Source organism: Nanorana parkeri, unplaced genomic scaffold, assembly GCF_000935625.1.
Source record: "Nanorana parkeri isolate BGI_ZX_2015 unplaced genomic scaffold, ASM93562v1 scaffold963, whole genome shotgun sequence".
NCBI classification, from domain to species: Eukaryota; Metazoa; Chordata; class Amphibia; order Anura; family Dicroglossidae; genus Nanorana; species Nanorana parkeri.
Genome location: NW_017307231.1, coordinates 209,993 through 231,320, shown reverse-complemented (window position 1 = coordinate 231,320; position 21,328 = coordinate 209,993). Strand labels below are relative to the sequence as shown.

Here is a 21,328-nt window from a genome sequence, read left to right as displayed (position 1 = left end):
GCCGCCCCCACCAAAAAAAAAGATGCTCCTCTGTAAAGGACGGAAAGCTGAGCAGCAGGTACTTGACAGTCCAGAGGGAGCTTCAGTTAAATTATTTTTTGAAGATATCAAAATTAGCAAAAATAATTGTAATTACCCCACATCCCATCCCTCTGTGTACAATAAAAATAGAGCAACATTGGCAATTAGACATGTGCAATTTGTTTCGGAAAAAAAATTATTTTCGGACAAATTTTCCTTATTTGGAGATTCAGATGCATCCGAACATTTTGGACAAAATTAGTTAGCGGTAGTCTGTATGAATTTTCGTTTGTGGATAGATTTTCGTTGCAGCAAAGTGACATTCATTTTTTTTTTTACATTCTGCAGAAGAGAAAAAAAAAAGTGTGTGGTTCCCCTCAAGTGATACCAGACGCTTTAGGTCTGGTAGGAGGGTAAAGAGGAACCCCCCCAGTAAAAAAAAAAAATGTGTGGGGGTTCCTCCCCAAATTCATACCAGGCCCTTTAGGTCTGGTAGGAATTTTAATGGGGAACCCCAGCCCCCAAAAATGGAGGGGGGACATGGGTTCCCCCCTAAATTCCGACCAGGCCCTTGATCCGAGCACAGGCCCGGCAGGCAGGAAGGGGGGGAGCGATTAAGCCCCCCCCCCTGCGCCTTACCTGGCCACGTGCCCTCTGCATTGGGAGGGTGTCCCCATGCCGATGGAGACAAGGGCCTCTTCCCCACAACCCTGACCCAGTAGTTGTGGTGGTCTGCGGGCAGGGGGGCTTATTTGCATCGGGTACCCCTACTCATTCACTAAAGGGTTACAATTCAATGTAAATAAACAAACCACACTTTCAGAAAAATCCTTTAATGAAAAAAAAAAACCAGAGTCAATTTTTGACTATTCCTTTAATTTACCAAAAAAATGGCTCCATCGATGTAATCCAGCGTCAATCACGATGCTATTTGTGAGCTCCCGAATGCCATTTGGGTCTGTGAGCCAAGGTGTCATATGAATAGTATTATGACACCTCGGCTCACAGACCTGAATGGTATGTGGTATTTGACAGCTGAGAATGTCAAAAGGGGCAGAGCGAGCCATGATGTCACGGCTCGCTCCACCCATCTGTTGTAAGAGTAGATAGAAACTTACATAAAAAATTCCCCCAAGCACAAGGAAATCCCACAATGGGGCAGGATCACTAGTAATGATTATAGTATCAACATAATTGTTTTAACACAATTTCATTTCTTATAGTAGAAAAATAAACCACACATTACTAACAGTTAAAATCCTAAAAAAAACTACAAAGCTTCCCTACAATGGCTCGTTGGTAGGTAAAATTGATTAATGGTGTTATAGTTACCCTACACGGGCGTGGAAAGGCCAGAGATAATAAGTGTTGATTTGTCCTTGTCTTAAACATTTCTTCCATTCGGCATTTATTTGTAACACTCCAAAGGTCAATAAGTTTCACCGCAAGATGGTATAAAGTAGAGTTTGTGTGGAGTGAAGATGAACAACATCAGTTTGAGGACTAAGGAACACACAGATTGCTTTGGGAGTTAAGATTAACCCCACAATATCCCTTGGTGCTTGAATCAGCTTGCTGCCGTTTCAGGACGAAAACCATTCCTGATGTGTCTGTTGATTGTACGGTCATACTTGTCAAAAATGAGAGAGATTTAAAGTCATTCCTTGGATCCCAGACACTTGACGTCCAGACCACTGATGCAGTTTCAGCCCTTAGATAGAAAAGGCAGTATATCAGTAAGCTCCGTATAGCGGCATTACACCATCTATTCACATGTGATGTGAGCCAAGGGAGGAAGCCGGGAACATGCTAACCCTGACGCGTTTCCCCCCCACATGGGACTTCTTCAGAGGGGCGTGACTTACCACACTGCAAAGGTGGTTTTTATATCCCAACAGGTTCATTAAATTAATCATTTTGCGTTCCAAATTGAGTATGTTGAATTGGAGGGTAGCACTCCTGCTTGCGTTCCATTAATTATCATGTGAACGGTATTGGTTAAATAGTTAATCTTTTTCAAGATCAATATCCACTTCATAAGAGCAGTCCATGTTTATATTTCAGGGGCAGTACAGTGACAATTGTATTTGTTCATAAGTGGGAAGGCTAACTTGTTAGCCGGTATTTGTGGGAGAGGTTCGCGCGCCCACGGCGCTTAAAAGAGGGCAGGCCGAGGCTACAGGGACATGCGGTTCTCGACTCAACCACATCGTGACGTTCTCACATAGCGTCCGGCTGAGGTTTTCGTCATTTCCGGTCTAGTCTTTTCGTCACTTCCGGAGCGTCGGCTGTGGAGCAGGTATCACGGCGTGCACTGGCTGGCTTTCTACCGATCAACCCCTCCGTTCTGGCCTCACAATTTTCGTATCTCTCGGCAGAAGTGGAGGTATTATTGCGGCACAGGATTTCGAGCGGTGGTTTGTTAAACAGGCAGTCGCGGGCAGAAGCAGGTACCACTCATGGCATAATCTAGTTGAGGAGGCACTGTTCACATTAATGCATGGCAAAACATCTGTGTATCCTTGTACAGGTCATTTCATGTGCAGAGCAAGACAGGCTGGGTAAACTGGGAAACATGTCAGGGCTCAGCATTTTGTTGTCACATATTCATAAATAGTACCCTGTTAACCCAGACATATGGCATATGGTTTACGACCATCAAACCTGTTGGGAAAAATTACCAAATAGATCAAACATGGTGGCATTTGGGCAGTCGGATGGTAAAAACTGGCACATAAGTAAAGGTCAGCAGGGGACAGCTTAAGTAAGCACACGGCAGCACAGTGTAAAAAATGTTACAAATCACTTCTCATGCAGGCATGGGCACGGTGAATATGTTAGTCCTGTAACAGGCACAAGAAGGGGAGGAGTTAGGTGTCTCGACGCACGTCATAAAAATGCATGGCACACACACAAAAAGGGGAGGGGGGGATGACGTCAGAGGTAGGGGGGGGGGGTAGTGAGCCACTTACGGGGCAAAAACGAGAGCAGCATCTGCTTCGGCTCAAACTAGCAGCTCAGGGCATGCGTGCGGCCCTCGTCAATACTGTCGCTGTGACCACAGCATTCGGGCATTACATGTCGGCGGGGGCATGTTCAAGACAGTTATACTCGGCTAAACACCACGGCAGGGCATGCACACGGCCCGCTTCTTTCAGGCTAGCCGGCATAGTCTGCACTCAGGTATCTTACTAGATTCAAGGCATAGAGCATGATATCGGTTCTCATGATTTTCAGGGTTTTTTCATGCAACCCATCATCTTGCATACAGTACAAACTCGTTCAAATATAGGTACTTACATTTTCTTACAATCTATCTTTCTTTTCGGAGGTACTGAGGGTAATAATAATTCAAATAGTTCCTCAAACCTCACTCATACGTTTCGTCATATCACACACTGACGTTAGTTGGTATTGATAAACTTGTCGGGTAAAATGGAGATTCCACGATACCCTTAGGACCCACAGTGTTTAGGTCACAGCAAGGCATGATGGGAGTGTGGGTTGGCATAACAATGTTATTTCATATTTTCCCCTTAAAACTCAATTACATCCGGGTTAGTAATTTCCACATGTTGAAATTATGTTTTGCAGCACAAAGCCATGTGTCAGAGAGTGAGGAGTTGGCGTTTCTACCATCAACTCCACCCAGAGGTTCGGAGCAAGGGAGCACCCAGTCCATCAGGGCATGGACTATTCACAAACTCATTATTGAATTACGGAAGAAAAACATTCCCTTTTCTGCCTCCGCAAGGAAGGCTGAGTTGTTCCTATTGTTATTTCCCCCAGCGGTGGTGAGCGATAGCTCAGGGCAGGTGGCTTTACAGACCATAGTCACTTCTCTGACTAATATACATGCCTCGCTCAATGACCTTGCCAATACGGTACACAATCTCCAGCATAGGACAGAGACCTTAGAGAGGCAGGCTCCGGCGGTCCCTGCACCCCTGACGCAAGATGTGGCCAATACCCCCTCGGTTATGCCGGGTACTTCCAGTGCACTGATGCCCGCCAGCACAGGTACAGTGACTAGTGCCCCTAACATCACTCCAGCACATTTCGTACCTGCCAATTTGAAAAAAGACATATTAGAGGGGAAAGATGTGAACCTGGCTTCCCTTCTGATAGCCGCACATGACGTGACCGAACACAAGGCATTTGCCTGTGAGGAAGTCTCTGTCGTCCTCAAAGCTAGGGACCCCAGGTTAAGTCGAAAACGGACCATACCAGAATTTGTATTAGCTTTCGGGGTGTTCAGAGACGTGGTGTGCTCAGTAAGTCCCAATCGCAGGGAGGAGCTGGATGCATATCTACACATAGTCATCGATTTAGCCTACAAGTATGGAGGGTTTACATACTATGACTACCACCGGGCGTTTTCAGCCAAAGCTGCAGCCGGGGGAGAATTGACACAGAATTGTCCTGTAGGCACTTTGCAGGGCTCAAAGCCCCCGTGTGCACGTCATGTCAGTCATCAGCGCATACAGCAAACTGGTGCCCTACGCCAGGGGTTACAGATTTGACCTCCACACAAAAACCGGCAGGACTACTGCCTAGCCCAGCCACCTCAGTACCTACACAGTTGACAAATTAGGCAGACCGATACTGTGCCTAGGTAAGGCACAGATCTGTAATAATTACAATTACAAATCATGTAATTACCCTCAATGTAGGTTACTACATGTTTGCTCACTATTTTTCAGAGCTCATCCTAAAGTCGTGTGCACAGTGAGGAATTCACAGGTATCGTGACTAAGCCAGGTGAACGTTGAAGCATTGGCGGATTGCTTACAGGGTTATCCTGACCCTTCCTTTTTGAAATTTTTGTCGGAAGGTTTCAATCTAGGGTTGCATACGGGCCTGATTACGTTACCTCAGGTGTCCCGTGAGTGCAAGAATTTGAGGTCAGCACTAGCCGCCCCAGACATTGTCGATGCAGTGTTACAAGTAGAGTTAGGTAAGGGTTTCATTATAGGCCCTTTGCCTAGATTTAATTATTTCCAATAATGCGGAGTTAGTTGAAGACATAGCGATTAGGGAGACACTGGGCAATAGTGATCACAATGTGATTACTTTTAATATTGGGTACAGAAAAGGGAGGGGTGTTAGTCAGACAAAAACACTAAACTTCAGGAAGACAAACTTTGACAAGCTGCGCCATATAGTATGCGACATCAAATGGGACAACTTATTTCTCACACTGAACACTGACGAGAAGTGGGATTGTTTTACAGATATATTACATAATACTATTACCAAGTTTATACCATTGGGTAACAAAAATAAAAGATCAATGACCAAACCTGCATGGCTAACTAAAACAGAAAAACAACACATCAAGGACAAGAGAGTGGCATTTAAAAAAAATAAGATGGAGGGTCAGCACTGGCATTCCAGAACTACAAGGAATGTAATAAAAGATGTAAACACGAAATTCGGGCAGCTAAAATAGACTGTGAGAAGCATATCGCCACAGTCAGTAAAAGGAACCCCAAAAAATTCTACCAATACGTAAACAGTAAAAAGATAAGAAAAGAGCAGATAGGCACAATAAAGGATGACACAGGAGTTTAATCACAAATGACAGGGAGAGGGCAAAGGTGCTCAATTCTTTTTTCTCCTCAGTATACACTCAGGAAAAAGACGGGTTTAATGTGGGTAAGAATACACATAGCTCATTGCATAATATACCACAGTGGTTGATGGAAGCCGGGGTTCAACATAGACTTGAAAAACTTAATGCAAATAAAGCATTAGGGCCGAATAACCTGCATCCCAAGGCACTTAAAGAACTCAGCAAGGATATAGCGAGACCATTATTCCTCATCTTCAAGGACTCCTTAACCAGTTGACATCCGCGGTGTTAAACCCCCTTCCCATCCAGGCCATTTTTCAGTATTCAGCGCTGCGGTACTTTGACTGACATTTATTCCATCATGCAGCGCTGTACTGAAATGAATTTTATACCCTTTTTTGGGGACAGATAGAGCTTTCTTTTGGTGGTATTTATTCACCACTGGGGTTTTTATTTTTTTACTATATTAAGGAAAAATTACCGAAATTTTTTTTAAAAAACAGTTTCCCCTATATTAAATGATAAAACATTTATTTTTCTGCCCGTGCGTGCCCGCTAGGGGGCGCGCGCGAGCAGAAAATAATTGCCGTCCGTTTTTTTACTACGGGCGGACGGCAAGAGGTTAAAGTTACATTAAAGGCAACTTTTTTTCCCTTACCCCAACGTTAATTAAAGCACTTACCTTAAATGATGTTTCTTAATCCGATCTTCTTCTCTCCTGATGTTTTCAGCCTTCTCTCCAGCGCTGCGGCGGATCTCCGATCCAGCACTGACTCCTCTGGGCTTGCTGGCACTTCCTGTCCCACAGTGTCTGCATGCGGGTGCACGCATCCATAGTCTTACCTTGCAGTTGAAAATGTGAACTGTGCATGTACCCACCCCAAGATCCTTTGCGGCCGCCCGAGAATTTTCACATTTTCAGACGGGAGCGCACGGGGAAGACACAGGTAAGTTTTAACCACTGTTAAAGCATTTTAAAAAAACAAAACATGTTTGCATACATCTACTGCTTGCAAGACACTATAGCATTGTAGAGGGAGCTGGATAAAATAGGGGAGTGGGTAACTATATGGCAGATGAGGTTTAATGTCGATAAATGTAAAGTAATGCACTTTGGGGTTAAAGATAGGCAAGCAGGATACACATTAATGGGAACTCCACTAGGGAAGTCAGAAACGGAAAAAGATCTGGGGGTCATTGTAGACTGCAGATTGAATAATAGCTTGCAATGTCAGGCTGCGGTAAACAAAGCTAGCAGCATACTGTCTTGTATTAAAAAGGGAATGCACTGTAGAGACGGATCTATTATTTTGCCACTTTATAGATCGCTGGTTCGACCTCGTCTGAAGGTTACTAAATTTAAACATGTTCACGCTGTAAGTGAGGATATTAAGGGGGGGTATGATTCTGATGTACAAGATGTTCAATGGGGATAGCAACATCAGCAATAAACTTTTTACTCTAAACTCCATAACAAGGATTAGAGGCCACCACCTAAAATTGGTGGAGTAAAGATTTCAGCACAAGGGGCGTAGGGGGTTCTTCTCAGTTAGAGCAGTTAGGGTCTGGAACTCACTGCCGCAAGCAGTGGTATAAGCCAAGAGTATTGAATCATTCAAAAAGCATTTAGACACCTTCCTCAGAGACCATAACATACATTTGGACGATTTCCTCAGGGACCGTAACATACAGGGGTACAGCTACACTTAAATACTATATCACACATGGACTCAAACACATGTAGAAGCACATGCATACACGCAATAGGTTGGACTTGATGGACCTGTGTCTTTATTCAACCTCAAATACTATGTAACTATGTAATACCTGTATACAATACAATGGTAGTTGTTACCCCATGTGTATGTTACCACAAAAATTAAGGTTCCTTGTATGTGTTGGATTTTTCATATAGGTCTTAATAAGTGCATTCAGTGATTATTTATAGCTGTTAAAGCTGAACTCCAGTCATAAACTATTGTGCATGCATACATACAAGGCCCACTGTAAGTATGCATATGGACTGATGGATGGAGTATAATCTCATGTTTAATTTACTAATTTGTATTGAGATTGTAGTCTATAATGTGAACAAGCTTACAGCGGTGGCTAGTTTACAACACTCATAGGGACCATGAGGACAAATTCCGAGATGATTTGAGGATCTGCAGTGATGCATAAATAAGCTACATTTTTGCTAATCGTTAAGGCAGGGCTGGACAAATCACGCATAATGAGTCATTGTGATAGCTTTGCTACTGACTCCGAATAGCACTTAGGAGTTCCCAAATGCTATTCGGATGTCCCAAATAGCATTCAGCAGCAGAGCTACTATCATTGACAGCTCTGCTGCCAAATGTCAGCAAATAGTCCCGTGACATCACAACTCGCTCCTTCCTATTGTTGATATCTGGGTCCAGACCTGTCATTTTGCGGCGTCAGGTCGGCAGGCTTTTTTTTTCTTTTAGTGAGTGTGCGGCCGTCGTTCTCCGTGGATTGACATGGATCTACATCGCTGGACAACATGCATAAATGTCCATCGATGGACATTTATTGATTTTTTTTAAATAAAGAAATTGTCAAAAACCTTTTTTTTCTCCAAATAAAAGACTTTCCAGTGATTTTGAGTTTTTTGTGGTGATGGGAAGGTGCAGGGGGATGTACATGTGTGTGCATTCTCAGGAGTCACAGGGTTGTTTTTCATACTTTATTTTATAGACTATTTTACAGGACAGAGACCTAGAAATTCAAAATTCCCTCCACAAGATCTTCAATCCATCGGGTTGTTATCTCTAAACTGCAATCAGCTGCCCCCCTCCCCTCTGAGAGAGCAGAGATGAGTCATAGCTGTGTGTGTGTGAGGGAGATCTCCTGTCCCTGTAATGAAGAGTCTACTGCACTTGTTCTGTAGACCTCTGTGTCCTGTGTGTCTCTCTCAGATCTCTCCTTCTCCTGGGTCACATTTACTCTCTGCTGCCCCAAGTCCAGGTTCCTCAATGCCCCCCCTCCTCCTCCTCTCATTTACACATATGACTGTTAGAACAGATACATGGGGGGGAATTGATCAAGACTGGATCAAACAGAATCTGGAGCTGTTGCCCATGGCAACCAATCAGCTTCTCTCTTCAGTTTGCTCAAGCAAGATTTGAAACTGAGTCAGAGAAGGTGATTGGTTGCAGTGCAAATCTGCTCCAGATTTTGCCTGCTCCAGTTTCAATAGATCCCCCCACTGTGCGGTTTCACCGGGGATGTGCGGGGTCACCGGAGAAGTGTGGTGTAACCGGGGATGTGTGAGGTCACTGGAAATTGTTTGGGGTTACCGGATATTGTTTGGTGTCACTGCAGATGTGCGGGGTCACCGTGGATGTGCGGGGTCACCGTGGATGTGCGGGGTCACCGTGGATGTGCGGGGTCACCTGAGCTTATTTGGTGTCACCGGAAATGTGTGGGGTCACCGGGGACACAAGGATTGGTTTCAACGGAGAAGTGTGGTGTCACCGGGGATGTTTGAGGTCACTGGAAATTGTTTAGTGTCACCGCAGATGAGCGGGGCCACCATTTGGTGTCACCGGGGATGTGTACATAATATGTATTATGTATGTATATTAATTATGTTTACATATATCTATATATTAGGGATGCACCAAAATTTTGTCCATTAACCCCTTCATGAATGAGGCCTTTTTTTCATTTTTTGTACCCATGTTATATTCCACATTTTAGGCCTGAAAATTACTTAAAACCCCCCAACATTATATATTTTCTGAATGCCAAGACCCTATAGAATAAAATGGTGGTAGTTGCAAATTTTTATGTTGCGCAATATTAGCGCAACTCCTTATTAAACCCCAATATTTAGTGAAAAATTTAATTAAATGCCCCAAAACACAACAAAATACCCATTTTTTATGGGAGAAAATGGCACTTTGGGCAAAAAGTACCATCTTTCAGCCAAAATTGCGATGCATGCCTTGTTTCTCTCCCTCGGCGCTGCTCAGTGTCCATTCTGCCAAAGCGCAGCATCCAGCGTGGATAAGAGAAACTGTCAGGAGGCGGAGAGCGCTGTGAGAGGCCGACGTGTCATAGGAGGCTGGGCTTTCCTCCTGCACCGTCCCCGTGATAGATCAGAATGGAGAACAGTGTGGGAGCGGAGACAGCTCTGAGCTGTCACAGGTGGCCGTGCTGGCAGTGCGGGGGAGGAATCAGCTGTCAAAGGAGACCAAGCTTTACTCCCGCACAGCCGGCTCTGCCTCGTGTGACAGCAAGTCAGGATGGAGAGTGGGTACAAGAAGTTAGTGATCAGCCGATTGCTGACTGCTTGTAAATTAACGAAGACATAGTATATTTACTGTGTCCCCAATTATGAATGAATGGGAAGTGCTCTACATCACCTTCTGTTAATTCATGTTTGTGGACATGGTAAACATACCATCTCCACATGTTATGAATGAACAGCAACTCTTAGTTTAGAGGCTGCCTGTTCATTTATAACAGGGGCTGCAGAAAGAGAGATTGAGGACTCTGTGTCCTCAATCTCTTTTTCTATTTTAAAAGGAAAATATCAGGGGTCTGTTCAGACCCCCGATATATCCCCAGAGCCCCAGCCAGTAAAGTAAAATAATAAACATACTAGATTAAAAAAAAGAAATACAAATAAAATATTAAACATGTTTTTAAAGTTTAGAAAAAAAATATTTTAAAAGTGTTAATATTTTATTTTTTATCAATTAACAAAATGGAAAGTAAATGAACAGAAGAGGAATCCAAATGAAATCAATATTTAGTGTGACCATCCTTTGCCTTCAAAACAGCATCAATTCTTCTAGGTACACTTGCACACAGTTTTTGAAGGAACTCGGCAGGTAGGTTGTTCCAAACATCTTGCAAGGAACCCCCATCATGCTTCACTGTTGCTGCAGACACTCATAAGTGTACTGCTCTCTAGCCCTTCCGCGAACAAACTGCCTCCTGCTACAGCCAAATATTTAAAATGTTGACTCATCAGTCCATAGCACCGGCTACCATTTTTATGCGGCCTTGCAGCCAAAAAGCCATATCTCGGACATGGAAACAAGGTTAAGCGACTCAACTATGCGTGAAAACATAGGAACTGGGGTGCAGAAAAATGGCAGCAGCTGCTCTGGACTGATGAGTCAAAATGTAAAATATTTTTTTTTTTGTTGCTTTTCTTTATTACGAACTTAGGCATGCTCCCATTTTTTTTGGGAAAAAATAATTCACACAATATAGGCATTATAGATATATAGACATTATTTGATTATTAACTTCTTAGTGGCAGAGGGTAAAACAAATCTTAATGCCTGAACCCATTTTTGCAACTTGTGTCAGTAAATACTAATTAGTGTATCCAGATAAATTATATCTTGTGTTCAGGCCACCATTGGGTGGTAAATGGTATTGGATATCTTCTGTTTTTTTATTATTATCAAAGGAAAACTAGCTCAAAATAGAAAAAAAAAATATATATATATTTTTAAAATGTATCTGTATCCTTCTTGCCGTTATTGTAATCCACTACCAAAAAGAAAACACAAAATAAATTCTCCTACTTCTGATATTTATCGGGATACTACATATGTGTGCAATATTTGTTTTTTTGTAGTATATAGTATATTCCAGAAACAATAATGCACTTTTTTTTTAACCTTCCTTAACACACAGACATTAATACTGACACTGATGCTAACACTGACATTGATGTTAACATTGACCCTAACACTAACAATGACACTAACAACAATTATGCCCAGAGCTATTTATTTTTTTTTTTTTACTTTAGACTTCCCCTCTAGTGAGCAGAGAAAAAATAATATATCTGTTTCTCCTCACAGAGGAGAAACAGTATGGGGGGAAAATTTTAAATATTTGGCTGCAGCAGGAGACAGTTTGTCCGCCAAAGGGCTGAAGAGCAGTACAATTATGAATGTCTGCAGCAACAGTGAAGCATGGTGGAGATTCCTTGCAAGTCTGGGGCTGCATTTCTGCAAATAAATAGAGTTGGAGATTTGGTCAGGATCAATGGTGTCCTCAATGCTGAGAAATACAAGCAGATGCTTATCCATAATCATTATACCATCAGGGAGGCATGTGATTGGCCCCAAATTTATTTTGCAGCAGGACAACGACCCCAAACATATAGCCATTGCCATTAAGAACTATCTTTCAGCGAAAAGAAGAACAAGGAGTCCTGGAAGTGATGATCAACTTCATTGAGCCTGTCTGGGATTAAATGAATAGACAGAAGGATTTGAGGCAGCCTACATTCACAGAAGATCTGTGGTTAGTTCTCCAAGATGTTTGGAACAAGCTAACTGCCAAGTTCCTTCAAAAACTGTGTGCAAGTGTACCTAGAAGAATTGATGCCGTTTTAAAGGCAAAGGGTGATAACACCAAATATTGATTTGATTTGCATTTCTCTTCTGTTTATTTACTTTCCATTTTGTTACTTGATAAAAAAAAAAAACGATTAACACATTTATTTCTGAAAGCATGTTTACTTTAAAGCAATTTTTCACACCTGCCTACAACGTTTGCATATATAGTAATACCTTGGTTTACGAGCATAATTCGTTCCGGCAGCATGCTTGTAATCCAAAGCGCTTGTATATCAAAGCGAATTTCCCCATAGGAAATAATAGAAATTCAGATAATTCGTTCCACAACCCAAAATATTCATATAAAAATGAATACAATACAGTAATATAATACTGTACAAAATATAAAGAAAAATAAACCAATTTCTGGTAACCTTCGTGGCTGGGGTGAGGGGGACAAGAGAGAGGAGGATTATTGTGTAAGACGACTTTCACTATCACTAACGGAATCACTGCTATCTCTCGGCTCAATGGAATCTTTTTCATTTCGTGAAACCTTAACAAGGCATCCATCCAATGTGACATTGCATTGTCCTTAAAAAGACTAATCGCTCGCACTGCTACAGCCTTATTCGGGTGGTGCTTTTCTACAAAATGTTGCTCTTATTGCAAGACATTGCTTGTATATCAAGGCAAATTTTTTCAGAAATGTTTGGTTGTCTTGCAAAACGCTCTCAAACCAAGTTACTTGTAAACCTTTGTTTACCCATATCTTAAAAAAAAAAATCACTTCTACTGTCGTGCTTCTACTACTAAAAAAATCACTTCTACTATTAATTTATAATGGTCTGGCCCTCTAGCAACTTCAGAGCCAAATTATAGCTAATTTGCCTACAGTCACGCTGAGTGGCCAGATTATTATGGCCACCTAACGTTTGTAGGCAAATTATGCCATGCCAAGTTGCTTGTATTGTGCAGGAGTGGTTTCAAGAACATGGAGAATTTACCTTGCTTAGGTGGCCCCCACAATCACCAGATCTCAATCCAATTGAGAATTTGTGGGACGAATTTGAAAGAGCCATCAGGCAGCTGGTTCCACAACCATCAAATCTCACAGAACTGGACAGTGCTATTCATCAGGCATGGTGTCAGATTTCTCGCATCACCTTTCCACATCTTGTCAGGTTTTCCATCTCAGACAATGCCAGGAAGAATCGCCACAGTATTGAAGGCAAACTGTGGCCCACCGAAGTACTGATGGGGTGGCCATAATAATCTGGCCACTCAGTGTGTGTGTGTGTGTGTGTGTGTGTGTGTATATATATATATAATGTCATTTGGGTACAGAGATGACTAAGTTGTCAAACTATCACAGAACTGGGGAAAAACAGCCTGAAAATAAAGGCTAGTACACAGGTGGTACATGGTGGCACACAATATGAGATACGTTGGTCACTCACAATCACTTTTTTTCGATACATATTTTGTATGTTAGGCTTCATTTCAAGAGGATAAATAAACACAATATGCAATTAAACAAAATAAAATTATGTTTAGAAATAAGCACCACGTAAAACACTTTGCATCTTGTCATCAAGAAATTGTGAGAGAGATTTATCTAATCTGAAGCTACACTATCTACTCTTTATCAAAGTGACCAGTAACAGGAATAATGTGCTAAAAGCTGCATTATAAATAAAGAACAGCCAGGGAGCCATAGCTGCATATACTATTATATATCTTCCATAGTTCAGTAGGATACCCAAGAACCAGTTAGATGAAAATGCCAATATTAGCTTTGAGCTTAAAAGTCAAACCTCTGGCACAGCATTCCATGCCTTTCTATTTGCTTGGTGAGGCTCAGTTAATTGTACCGCGAGATACAGGAGAACGGTCTGATGTCACAGATGGGTGATGCCACGTGCAGGACTTCCAAGAGCACAGGAAGATGAAAAAGGTATATATAAGTACCTTTGGTGAAAGCTTCTTACTTACTAGTAAGCTTTAGCACTTTAGTTCCATTAAAAAATCCTCTTTAAACAGAGCACCATAAAAAAAAAAAAAAAGACTGAGAAATTAGCACTTTACACTTGACATTGTGTAAAAATCATAATTGTAACTTTACCACTGATAAGATAAACCTCCTGAGATGTCTATAAATTGGCAAATGAATCATTTCTTGGACTGGGTTAAAATCTGGATCATTCAAATTTCTTAGAAACCACAGAACTCCTGGTCTGAGGACCTAAAAAAAAAAATGGAAAAAAATGTAGCAAATGATAGATATTTGTTTAAATAATACAGAAGATATACAATCAGTGTGGACAGCAAAAGTGATTCACATTTTGGTCTTAATGTGCAGAGCAGGGCAGCTGTTTTAAATTTTTAGGGCTTGTTCACACCAATTGAGGTGCGTTCCAGAGTGGTAGCTGCTACAATCGCACACTAAACTTCCCCCTTTGTTCTGGAGCGGGAGGGGGTGTGACAGTGCATTGAAGTCAATGGCCCGCAGTGCGATCAGACACGTGACAAAACATTGCCTGTGTTCCGTTCCGAAAGCAAAAAACATGTTGCATGCTTTATTTTTTGTGTTCGCAGTGGATCGGAATGCAGGCAATGTTATTTTTTTTTCCAAATTATTTATTTAACAAATTCATCAATGAATAAGCACCTAAAGCTAAATTATATGTTACACCTCTGGAAGCTAAAATACAGCTTCCAGAGGCGTAACATATAATTATAGTACATTTCTGATAGTCCACAGACAGCAGGAAACAAAGATACAGTACAAATCCTCCTGCACCCCCAAAAAAACATTAATAAATCCAAAACCCTGTGCAGTGATTAGCGAAACATTTTTTAGACTTTTGTAAGAGTGTACAATTACGGGAAACCAAAAGAGATAAAGGAAGGGGAAATACGTTTAAGGGGGGGAGAGGGAGGAGAAGTGGACGGAGAGAGAGAGAGGAGAAGTGGACAGAGAGAGAGAGAGAGAGGAGAAGTGGACGGAGAGAGAGAGAGAGAGAGAGAGAGAGAGAGAGAGAGAGAGAGAGAGAGAGGAGAAGTGAGAGAGAGAGAGAGAGAGAGAGAGAGAGAGAGAGAGGAGAAGTGGACAGAGAGAGAGAGAGGAGAAGTGGACGGAGAGAGAGAGAGAGAGGGAGAAGTGGACGGAGAGAGAGAGAGAACCCTCGTCTAGGAGCAAGATGCACCTCCTCCACCATACTCTTTCACCGCAGTTCCCTGTACTCAAAGGAATCAACAAACCGATCCCAGTAAAACCAGGCTTGGGAAAAGGTATCTGTTCTGTCCCTCAAAGCTGCAGTCAGGTTTTCCATCTCAGACACCCTGTTTCGCCATTGAACTGTCGTCGGGGAAGCAGATTGCTTCCAAATAGTAGGGATGCAGGTTCAAGCCGCACTCAGCAAGTGCCGAAGAAGCAATTTCTTATACCTCTTCCTGGACAGTGGAGTTAAATTCAAGAGAAGCCCGTCAATTGGTGGACCACCCCTAGAACCCGGTTCCAGAAAGGACGAATTTTTGGACACTCCCAAAAAATATGCAATAAGGTGCCTGTGTGACTCTGATAGTGCCAACAGGGATCCAATTGTTGTGTATATAATTTTGAGAGGTCAGCGGGTCATGATCTTATAAGTCGTCTCCTGATATCTGTTACATATGGATACTTTATGAGCAAAGAACACAATCCAGTCAAGCTGTGAGTTGGAGAACATGGTTTGGAGATATGTCTCCCATTTATGAAGGAAGGGTAAGTCCTGAAACATATAAAATATTCAATAGCAATTTATAGGCCAATGAGAGCGTCCCTCGGACCAAGCACCCACTCCCACATAACTCCTCGAACGAAGTACGTGGTCTATGGAACAGATCAGCATGATGTAGGGATCTCAAAAAGTATGAGAATCGTAAAGGTCGCCAGGGGTCATGACTAGGAACCTGGAATTCCTTTGTGACTGTAGAGACTTCTTTCCAACGCCCATCATGAAGAAAGTGGTAGGCAACATCTAGTCTGTTCGCCCTCCAATTGTGAAAGGCAAGGTTTGGAAAAGATACAAAAAGTGGGGCATTACATTCATTTTCAAAACATTGCAACGTCCAAACCACGAAAATGTCAAAGTCTTCCATTGTTGTAAATCTGTGCGCATAGAATGCAGAAACGGGATAAAATAAAGTGTGATTATATGGGCAAGATCTGATGGAATAAACGTACCCAGATAACGTATGGCCTGAGTTGCCCATTTAAAGGTGAAATTAGATTGGAGTAGTCAAGGATACACACATCGCTTCCGATTTTTGTAAGTTAACTTTAAAGTTGGAAAGGGAGGCAAAAGTCTGCAACTCAAAGAGTAGACTTGGTAAGGACGTGTGTGGTCTGGCTATGTAGAAAAGGAGGTCATCAGCATTATGCCGCCAGTTTGTGGTGGGTCCCCCCTACTCTTAGCCCCTTAATACACGGATTCCTCCGCACATGACATATAAATGGCTGTATGGGGGAGAGGGCAACCCTGACGTGTGCCATTCATAAATAGAAAAAGGGGAGGCATTATGGCATATTAACCCTTAGCCCTCATTCACACTGTAATCGGCCCGCACGTGTAGCTCCGCGCAGGGCCGTACCAAGCAGCTTCCGGGAAGGACAGGTGCTGCATGTGATTAGTACGCAGCCCCCGTCCTTCTCTATGGGATTATGTGGCTGTACGCCCCCCTACGATCACATTGAGTGCAGGTCTGTAGGGGTGCGTGTTTTCCGGCTTGGACGCTGACAGGATCCATCCTGGCAGCGTACAAGTACGCTTACCCGCACGGACATGCAGGGTTAGTGAGCGTGGGGGGGTGTACGGCCATGTGGTCCCATAGAGAAGGATGGGGCACGCAGCACCTGTCCTTCCTGGGAGCTGCTTAGTACAGCCCTGCACGCAAATGTGCGTGCAGGCCGATTACAGTGTGAATGAGGGCTAACCGTCGCCGAACAATACAAAGCCCCAATCCACATCTGCAATTGCACAGGGAGGCCCACATGCGAGAGCACCCGGCGAAGAAAATCCCATGACACCCTGTCAAATGCTTTTTCTGAGTTTGTGGACATTGGCATCATGGGAGTCCCCAGTACCGTGGCCCGATGAATTAGATCAATGGTACGTATAGTGTTGTCCCGGTTCTCACAATGTGGCAAAAAAACAGCTTGATCCACATGAACAATTCATTATAGGATAGGGGTAAGACGTAAGGCCAGAAATTGTGTAAGTAATTTGAGATCACTGCTTGGAAGCAAAATCAGCCTGTAGTTGGCACAGTGTGAAGGGTCCTTGTCTGGCTTAGGTAAAACAGATATTGAAGCCGACAAGAGTTCCACTGGCAGTGGGAAGCCCTGCACAAGAGCATTGAAAGCGTCCAAAAAATGTGAGGGCAATTGCGGGAGGAAGGACTTGTAATAAGAAGCTGGCAGGCAGTCGGGTCCTGGGGTCTTCCTACTCGGTGTAGCAGATAAGGCCATGGAAAGTTCCTATGCTGTCAAAGGAGAGGAGAGAGACTCGATTTCCTCTACTGTCAAGAGTAGGAAGACCCGATGCTTCCAGGTAATTATCTATAGCCGCATCACGAGAGGACCATATGTCTTCCGACTCCAGGGGTGCAAGTTATCTATATTAAAATGTTTGAAATGTGTCAGCTATAGCTGAAGTAGTATAGAGTTTTCCCCTCCCCCCTTAGGAGAGGAAATAGCTGGGATGTAGTTTTGAGTCCTTTGTGTCCTAAGTTCGTTAGCCAAAAGCCTGCCACACTTGTTGCCGTATTCGACAGGTGCACATAACAGCCCGTTCGACTTTGTAAAGCGAGTAAGACCTAAAGCATTCTCTAAATTGGGCCAACTCTTGGGCTATCTCCCAAGAGTGCATACTCTTATGGACCAGCTCTAACTGGTGAATATGAGCCAGTAAGTCAATAGTAGTGGCCAGCCTGGTGGCCATGTTTGATAAGTACACCACAGATGTAGCACTTATGCATTGCCCAAACCATCAATGGGTTCTCAACCGAGCCCCTGGATCAGAGATTAATTGAATCTCCATAAAGGTGGACAAACAGTCCCTGGAGACATGTTAAATCGACAGAGTGGTAGGGGCATGGTCCAAGAGAGTAATTTGATCTATCTCTGTACCAGAAATATAAGACATCACATGTTTGAGCAAAAAGAAATCAATGCGCGAATAAGAATTATGAACCACAGAATAATAGGTAAAATCACGCTCTCTGGGGTGAAACACTATCCACACATGAAGTAACTAGAAGTTGTGCAAGGTCTTACGGAGTGGGTTGCACACAGCAAGAGACGTGTGAGAAGTGCCTATCGAAGAGTCATTTGTGGGGTCCAGGACCAAATTGAAATCGCCAGCGAAAACCAGCAAACCCTCTGTAAACTCCTCCAATCTGACCAGGAGAAATTTTAAAAAAGAAATCTGGTTAAAATTAGGCAGAAAAACATTTGCAAGGGTTAAAACCTGAGACTGAATCTTGCCTTTCAAAAATAAATATCTGCCCTCCTGATCAGGGTATTGGTCCAACAATTGCCAGGGTACTGATTTAGATAGGAGTATACTGACCCCCTTTGATTTTGAAGATGGAAAAAGATTATGGTACACCGTGGGCAAACAGTGGTTTAGAAGGTTAGGGACACCATCCGCTCTAAAATGTGTCTCTTGAAGAAAAGCTAAATGGGCTCTATGTCTCCACAGTCCTCCTAAGAGCATAGAGCGCTTTGTCCGTACATTTAAATCTCACACATTCCAGGAGACCATTTTGAGGGTCATGATGAGAGCAGGGAATAGAGCAATCGGGGAGGACCCCAAAACCCAGGCGAAGGGAAGAGGAAAAGAGGAGAGCAAGATGAAAGAGAAGAAAAGAAGAGGAGGGCCAGAGAGAGCAAGGAAAGAAAAGTGGACTAGTAGAAACAAAGCAAGGAAGAAAAAAAGAGGGGACAAGTAAGAGTCAAAGGTGTACAAGAGCAAGCAAAAACAAAGGAAAAAGAAGGGGAAAACTAAGTCTCTAATTTAAATCCCTTCAGCCTAACAGCTAAGGGGTAATCTAGGTAGGGGAGTAGTTAGGCACTTCCGAGTTCAGCACCCGGGCCAGCACAGGGTAAAGGTAATATAGGAAATGAGGTGACACTCATAAGACATCTAAACAACAGGAGACAGTCACTTAAAGCTGTTCAGGAGAGCGATGATAAACTGTCTAAGCCTAGAGTCCACCAAAGGGAACCTCCACTACTATATGGAGGTTCAAAACACAACAAATTGAGAGGGAATTCAGGCAGACCGACCAGCTGTAAGCTCATGGCATTATATGGTCAAACGGTTACCCGTACATGTCAACACACAGATCTAGGTCGGCCTCTGCTGGGAACCACCGCCAGCCCCCATCATAAAATGAGAGAATAAACAAGGCACAGAAAAATCCCAGCCAGTATAAAACGGTAAACAATCAACACAGGTATAACCACTTCTACAAAATTGTTCAAGAAAACAAAAAAATAAAAAAAGGACACCACTGGCCGCCAATTGCCAGGGTACTGATTTAGATAAGAGTATACTGACCCCCTTTGATTTTGAAGATGGAGAAGGATTATGGTACACCGTGGGAAAACAGTGGTTATGAAGCTTAGGGACAGCATCCACAGGGCCAGGATAGCTCCAATAAGACTAGAATTACATCAATGTTCAAGATTCAGGGTCCTGGGGAGCAGAGGCGGATAGATGAGGCCTCGCCTGGGACGAGGTTCCTGAGACAGAGGAGGAGGCGGTGTAGAAGAAGGCTCGGCTAGCCAATCAGGCAAGGTAGCGGAGGAATGTCCACGAACCAAAAGAAAGCCGAGCGCTCACTGTGATAGTGTAGGGTGAACTATGAGTTTCCCTCTGTGAACAATGAGGTGAAAGGGATGACCCCATTTATACATAAAGCCATAATCCCACAGGACCGCCAACAGTGGTCACAACAGGTGCCTCCATCTGTAAAGTTTTGCGGGAAACATCCGGGAAGAGATGAATAGGGGCACCACCAAATTCAAATGTGCCCTTCTGCCAGGCTTTCTGAAGAATCTCCTCCTTGAGGGTGTATGAATGGAGCCGGCACAGCACATCTCTTGGCTCTGCCATGGTAGAATTCCGTGGGCAAAGAGATCTGTGTACTCTGTCAATTACTATTTCTGAACGAGCAGGGCATTTTCCTCTGCTCCATAGTAGAAATTCTAGCTTCCACTTCTGTTCTTTGAGAACGAGCATTAGTAATGTCCTGTTGTATAGCATTTTGCACTTGGGAGGCCAAAGCCTCAAAGTCATTCCGAGTTGGCAGATAGTGAATAAGCTTATGGTGTAGCAACAGCCATAAGCTCAGAGGGGAGGCTGACAGGCTGAGATCCATCTCTCTCTCCTGTAACAGCAGCGTGTGCAGTATGTGACTCAGGCTGGGAAGGATCCACATGAAGGGCAGCATGGAACAGCGGTATATGCCCACGGTCACCTTTGTCTGAGTCAGAGGAAAGAATGGGTGAGCCCCGGGGACAGATTGCTAAGTGGAGAGCCGGGCAGCATGGTATGGTCACCCACCTCAGGAGCCCCAGCACAGGAAGAAGGCTCAGGCGACATTGCAGGCTGCTGGCCTTGAGGAGGGCGCCTTCTGGGCGCCATCTTAGGTGGAGATACAGCTGGGTCTGACAGCGGACGACTCCCCTTCAGGAAGCGGATTGCCCACAAGGCCACCGAGGCACGGCCTCAGGGGGCCGGGCCCAGAGAGGCGACAGTGGTGTCCTTGTGGGGAAGTTCCGGGCGCCAAGTTGCGCTTTCTACATTTAGTCCTGCTTTGCACAAGCAGGACTAAATGTAGTGTGAGGAAGCCGATTGTACATTTACAAGTGATCTCGGCGATGTGGCCGAGATCACTTGTAAAAAGTCTGAAGCCGGTCCGTCCGTCCGTCCTCCCCTCCCCCCTACATATCTCCTAGCTGGCTCCTTCCTGCAGGCTCCGCCACAGAGTCTCTCTCCTCTTATTGACCGCTGATGCAGGGAGCAGAGCGGCAAGGTTAAAAATAACCTTGCAGTCTTCCCCTCTCCCCTGTCACAGGAGTTCCAGCATAGCGCTGTGTTAGAACTCCTGTATTGGCGGTGACAGGAGAACCTGTCACCTCCAATTGCTATCACACAGGGGTTTGCTATCTCCTGTGTGATAGCAATAAAGTTAGGTGAAAAAATAAATAAATTGATAAAAAATAATAATTAAATTAAGAAAAATAAGAAAAAAAATAAAAAAGGTGATTAACCTCTTGCCATCCGCCCGTTAAGAAAAAAACGGACGGACGGCTGACTCCTATCTGCGGGGTGCCGGCGGGGGG

At 43.6% G+C, this 21,328-nt stretch overlaps 1 protein-coding gene across 1 annotated transcript in view; it reads right to left on the bottom strand.

Moving 5' to 3' along the window:
• Positions 1-21,328, bottom strand: part of MARCH6 (membrane associated ring-CH-type finger 6) — a 499,681-nt gene that overhangs the window by 294,326 nt on the left and 184,027 nt on the right. Inside the window, exon 10 of the mRNA XM_018566614.1 lies at positions 14,057-14,176. Coding sequence (XP_018422116.1) covers positions 14,057-14,176 — 120 coding nt within the window. The remainder of the gene's footprint in view (positions 1-14,056; positions 14,177-21,328) is intronic.